General features: G+C 46.3%; 1 protein-coding gene across 1 annotated transcript; it reads right to left on the reverse strand.

The window, feature by feature from the left end:
* Positions 1–1,165: 1,165 nt before the first annotated feature.
* On the reverse strand, positions 1,166–4,209 carry LOC107134036 (T-cell surface glycoprotein CD1a-like). The gene is made up of 6 exons (XM_048797785.1): positions 4,100–4,209; positions 3,727–3,827; positions 2,682–3,218; positions 2,251–2,532; positions 1,821–1,911; positions 1,166–1,644 (listed from the first exon to the last, which is right to left on the reverse strand). Exons 1-6 carry the CDS (start codon positions 4,207–4,209, stop codon positions 1,602–1,604), a joined length of 1,164 nt encoding a protein of 387 aa, XP_048653742.1. The 3' UTR covers positions 1,166–1,601.
* Between the last annotated feature and the right edge of the window lie 935 nt (positions 4,210–5,144).

Genomic DNA, 5,144 nt, shown 5'->3' on the forward strand with positions numbered 1-5,144 from the left:
TGACTGCTGAAAGTTCTGGATCCTGGGTTCGAGGAATATGTTCCCCGTCCGGGCCACCAACTGTCGCGACCCCTCGCCGGCAAGGGAAAACAGGACACAGGATTCTTCTTTCAGCAGTTTATTCAGGCCTTGAGTCATGTATCATCTTCTAGCGCCCGCTGCTCGACACGCCCAAGCACAGCTTAATAAAGCCCCCCGCATCCCAATCCTAAGCCGCTACGTGGATCTCTCTCATAGGGTGGTAAGGGATTGCGCGCCAACTCTCCATAAAAGGAGTTGTTTATCACAGGCCACAGTGGAAGCCGGCGCCATCTTCTAATGGCGGCCACGGTCTATAAGAATGGCTTACCACAATCAGGGTCAGGAAATTGTTAAACACTTTGCAGATAATCATGCAATTTACAGTAGTAAATATATATTAAGTAAGATTTTTAAACAAAAAATACACAAAAACCAGGATATGTATTCATCAGTTATCAAAAATATTGTGAACAGAAACTCAAAGGAACCTACCCCTCTATTCTCCCTAGGAGCATGGCTCAGTAGTCACTAACAGTGTTTGCAGCAGCAACTGTAGAGAACAAAACTGCTGCAAATGCACCTTACTCACCTGCACCTACTTCAGCCCTGAAGAGCAGCATTTTGATTCCTCACTTTTTATTCTCTCTTCAGTGATGCCCTTGGGCCATATTTCAGGTATCACCACCATGAGGTGCCTCTCAACTTTCAATGCATCGATCCGTCTTCTAATGATTCTGTTAACATGAAATTATAATTCAGGCCACAGAGTCTACATTTCTACCAAACTCCATTGAAATAAATCTGCTGTTTGACCATAAACCACACAGGATATGGAAGACCTTCATCCTTCCCTGATCGTTCAGTTTAGAGCACTTGGAACAATAGTTCCACACTAATACTTCCCTAATTGAATAACATAATCAGTAAGAGGCAACATTGTATTTACTGTCAGAGGCTCAGAGAAAAAATTGTAAAATTAGAAAAGCATAAAATCCCTTGGCCAAGCAAGACTTGAAGTCGGGCATGAAATGTCTCAACTACAACGCAGGTGGCACAAAGGCAGAGAATTTAACAACAATAACAACAACAACAACAAAAACCCTGCAAACCTTACATAAATTCAACACAGGTTTTTATTCCAGACACTTCGCAGGGATACAGATACAGCAAAAGCATGTGCTTTGCTCTCTATGTTCTAAAAACTGAAGGAAGAAACAAAGCTTCACAATTGCCACAGAAGTGGTCAGTGAGGGGTACAGTTGACAGGTGGGGACACACAGATGGAGGAGAGATGGCTCCCCACTGTGGATCCAGGAAGGACCCCCGGAGGAAGTGACACCTGAAATTCATCTGATGATCCATTATATCTAACCAGATGGAGCTTGCTAGAATATTATTTCATTCAGAGGTAAATTCACAGAAGCCAGGTCTGAACAACAAATCCTGCAAGATTACATTGAGCACATATTGGTAACTGATCATGAGTCAGATAAATTATAGAGGCTTCACAAGGACAGTTGAAGTGATGTCATCACCACGTGGTGTTCAGGTGTAGACTGGGCACCTGGGTAGCTGGGTCCTCACTTCAAAGGGACAGCACTGCAGGGAGCTTCACGGTGTGTCCTAAGTGAACCAAATGAGAACAGAGAAATAACAGACCTTCATAAGGTGGAGGTGAGAACTGAGCAGAAAATGGGAATGGGGCTGAGAGGAGAAGGAAAGTGAGGAAAAAGTCAAAACAGAAGGGAAGAGCATTGGGGAGGAGGGACGAACAGGACAGATGGATACAAAGAACTCACCAGCGTTTCCTAAACCAAAATCCAAGACCTGTCAGAAGAGCCAGGGCCACTATCACAGCCAAGAGGATCCAGCCCAGGGCACTAGGAGGTGCTGCAGATTCAAGTGGACACCAGGATGTTGTTTCTAATCCATTCCCCGTCTTACCCCTCACACTCCCTGTTTGCTGTATTAACTATTTTCTTTGAGTTTCTACTGCACCAATCATTCCTCCTATTTTATTCTTATCCCTTTTCAGAGAGGAATCCTTCTTCTATCCTACATCTTTCTGCATCTACAGATCCCTCATATTTAATTCTTCCATTCCTTGGATTAAAATATTCATTTTCTTTTGGACCTAAAATCTCTAATGTCCCAATTTTTTTAGCTGGCCCTCAAGCTCTGCTATAGCAGACTTCCTCGCCCCATCTCCAGCCTGGGTCCCACTCTTACCACCCCAGTGGAGGACGAGGTCCTGCCCTCCTAGGCTGCTGTGCTTCACCCTGCAGGCCAGGCCAGCCGCCTCCCCAGCTGCCACATCCAGGGTTGCTCGGAGATACCACGTCCCATCTGCATTGGGCAGGATGTCACCTCTCTGAGTGCCCAGCTGCTCCTCCTCACCTCCCATCCACATCACCCACACGGGCTTTGGGTAGAAGCCAGACACGTGGCACACCAGCAGCAGACGGCCAGGCCCAGGACTGGGGCCACTGGACAGCCAGGCCTCAGGCTTCACTGCAAAGGACAGAAAACACATCCAGACACAGACTCTAACTACATGGATATATCTTTCCCCCTTCTAGAAATGTCACTTGATATCCTCTTTTTATCCTGAATTTGACTTTAAAATAGAAAATTTCTTTGAGATGGGCTACAAGACTGACCTTGTCGCTGAAGATGAGCCTTCCCTGCATCTAGAAGACCCAAGGTGAAACGTGGGCAGGTGTCACTGAGGAGCCTATGTAACCTATATGTGTAGGCTTGGTTCAGATTGTTCAGTTCACAAACTTTCTGGGCCTCTCTTACACCCTCTGGAGATGATAACCATGTTTCATTCTGGAAGCTCAGGAAATCAGATCCTTGGATAGCTACATGCAGGAAGCCTAAGAAGCCCTTCCCAGAGTTCAGTTCACAGCCTGTTGCCATCTGTAGATCAAAGGGATCTGGGGAAGAAGAGTCATGAATTAGAAGAGGAAATGGAGAAAATGGAATGAGATGAAAGCAAAAGACTATAAAAGCAGAAGGGAGTTTGGGGAGTTTAGGGGATGGACCACAATGTGGTTTGGTCTGAGGTTCACAGAAAGGAGAACTGGTAGGAGCTGGAGGTGGAGGAAGAGATGATAATATGAGGAAGGGAGGGGACTGTTCAAAGGTGATAGTGATGGTGGGGGGTGAAGGACTTAATGTGAGAGAGCTGAGACCTTAACTAACCAGGGTGAACGTATCCATGGTAACCATAGCAGTTTAGATGGGGATGACTGAAGAATGAAATGGGAGAGAAAGTCACACTTTAAGGAGTCAACCAAAGAGTGAGGATGCTAAAGGCACCTGGCTGATTTCTGGGGAAAAGAGTGGCCACGGGATGCCTCTGAGGGGAGATAGTAACGCACAGCCCTGCAGGCAATGAGAGAGCAGTTCATAAGTGGCAAAAACTGAAGTTTTTGAAGAATTGGGTTCTGGTGTATAGCACTTTCCCAGGGTGTGGTTGCAGTTTTATGCTGAAGAGTGTGGAGTAAGATTCGGAACAGCGTAGGCTGTTTACTACAGGAATAAGAAGTTCACTGAGGGCTGAGGATACAGCTCAGTTTATAGAGAGCTTGCCTCACATGCACAAGGCTGGGGTCAATCCCCAGCACCACAGATCAAAAAGCTCACTGAGGCACCCCCCCCTCTTACCTTTATTCTCCCCAGCAATGGAAATAAACTCACCTTCAGACATGAAGTAATCAGTGTAAAATTCCTGAATTTCAATGGAGTTTACCCGGAGAAACCTTTCCAGATCCACCAACTCCCTGTTACTGAAGTTGCCCCTGGACCAGGGATACAGGTAAATGAAGGTACCAGAGATGCTGTTCCATCTGTGAGTCTGCAGCTCCCCCAACCAGCCTGAGCTCAGATGTACCCAGGAATGGTTGTGAAAGGATGACATCTGGAGGAGATGGTAGGAGACAGGCTCCTCAAACCCTGTGATGAAGAATAGATAGAATGTGGGGAAATGTGACATTGGGAGGGAGAGACTAGGAAAAGAAAGTTGCCAGAGTGGGAAGACTTAGAATCTGGAAATGTGAAGAGCCACCGTTACCTTAGCTGACATCTGTTGGCCCCCAGGGTCCCATGCTCTATCAACATCCTCCATGACAGCACAGAGGGCTTGAGTAAGGACACACAGAATGGGGCCAGCTTGGCACTCATTCTCTCCAAGTATGTTCAGGGGAAACTACCATCACCACACCCCCCACCCCCACCCCACACAAACATACACACACACACACACACTTGCCCCTAGCAGGTCTCTTGCCCCAGTTCTTACCATATTCACTGTCACCTCCTGGGAAGAGAGCAGCTAACAAGGGGAGTAGCAGAGACATCATGGCATTTGCAGATGCTACTTCTTTCTCTTAAGAAAAGTTGGCCTTTGATTTCTGTTCTAAACAAACCTACCCCACAGACCTCTCTTCTGACTTCCTTACTCAACCAACAGACAGACCTCTCCTGCCTGAAAATCTGTTTCCACCCCAAACCCTGACCACCTACTCATTTCCCCTGCTCTTCTGAGTCTCTGCCCAATCTTCCAACTTCTCTCATTGTTATGAAATTCCTTCCTGGTCATCTTCCCCTATTTCAACTTCTATGCAACAATGTTTTATGTGGCACTGAAAAGTCACCTTACCACTAGGCACTCTTCTTCTTTCAGTGCTGGGTATTGATCCCAGGATCATCAGCAGTTTGAGTTATTTGAATAAATTTTAATTATCCCCCATATGTTCTCTTCCCTACCCCATCCCTCACTCCACCATCTTCATATCGCTGACATCACTGGTTACTTTATTTACTTCTTCAGAATCATTTTGGATTGTCCTCTACACCAGTATCAACTAATTAGTCTGTGGATCCTGTATCCAGGGTGTACTCTGGGAGACATGCAGCCAGTCCAGTGATACACTTAATGCTCCATGACCACCACCTTGAATTTTATAGTAATTTTATTGACTTTGTGTTTCATAAGCAAAGTTCAGTGAAACTTCTATGGGAGCTCACAGAGCCTCCCCAGCTTCTGTAGGGTTCTCCCTCCCACAACCTCACCACAGGTGCAGCATACTTCCACCTGCTCCTCACTGTCTGGGGCC

Source organism: Marmota marmota, unplaced genomic scaffold, assembly GCF_001458135.2.
Source record: "Marmota marmota marmota unplaced genomic scaffold, marMar, whole genome shotgun sequence".
Classification (NCBI taxonomy): Eukaryota; Metazoa; Chordata; class Mammalia; order Rodentia; family Sciuridae; genus Marmota; species Marmota marmota.

Excerpts from the sequence above, each read along its gene's own strand:
- LOC107134036 (XM_048797785.1), bottom strand. The coding sequence starts at position 4,209 with ATGAGTGCCAAGCTGGCCCCATTCTGTGTGTCCTTACTCAAGCCCTCT. Across the intron at positions 2,533-2,681 it reads GGCTCATCTTCAGCGACAAG|TGAAGCCTGAGGCCTGGCTG; the intron begins GTCAGTCTTGTA and ends TGTCCTTTGCAG. Across the intron at positions 1,645-1,820 it reads TTTTGGTTTAGGAAACGCTG|GACACACCGTGAAGCTCCCT; the intron begins GTGAGTTCTTTG and ends TGGTTCACTTAG.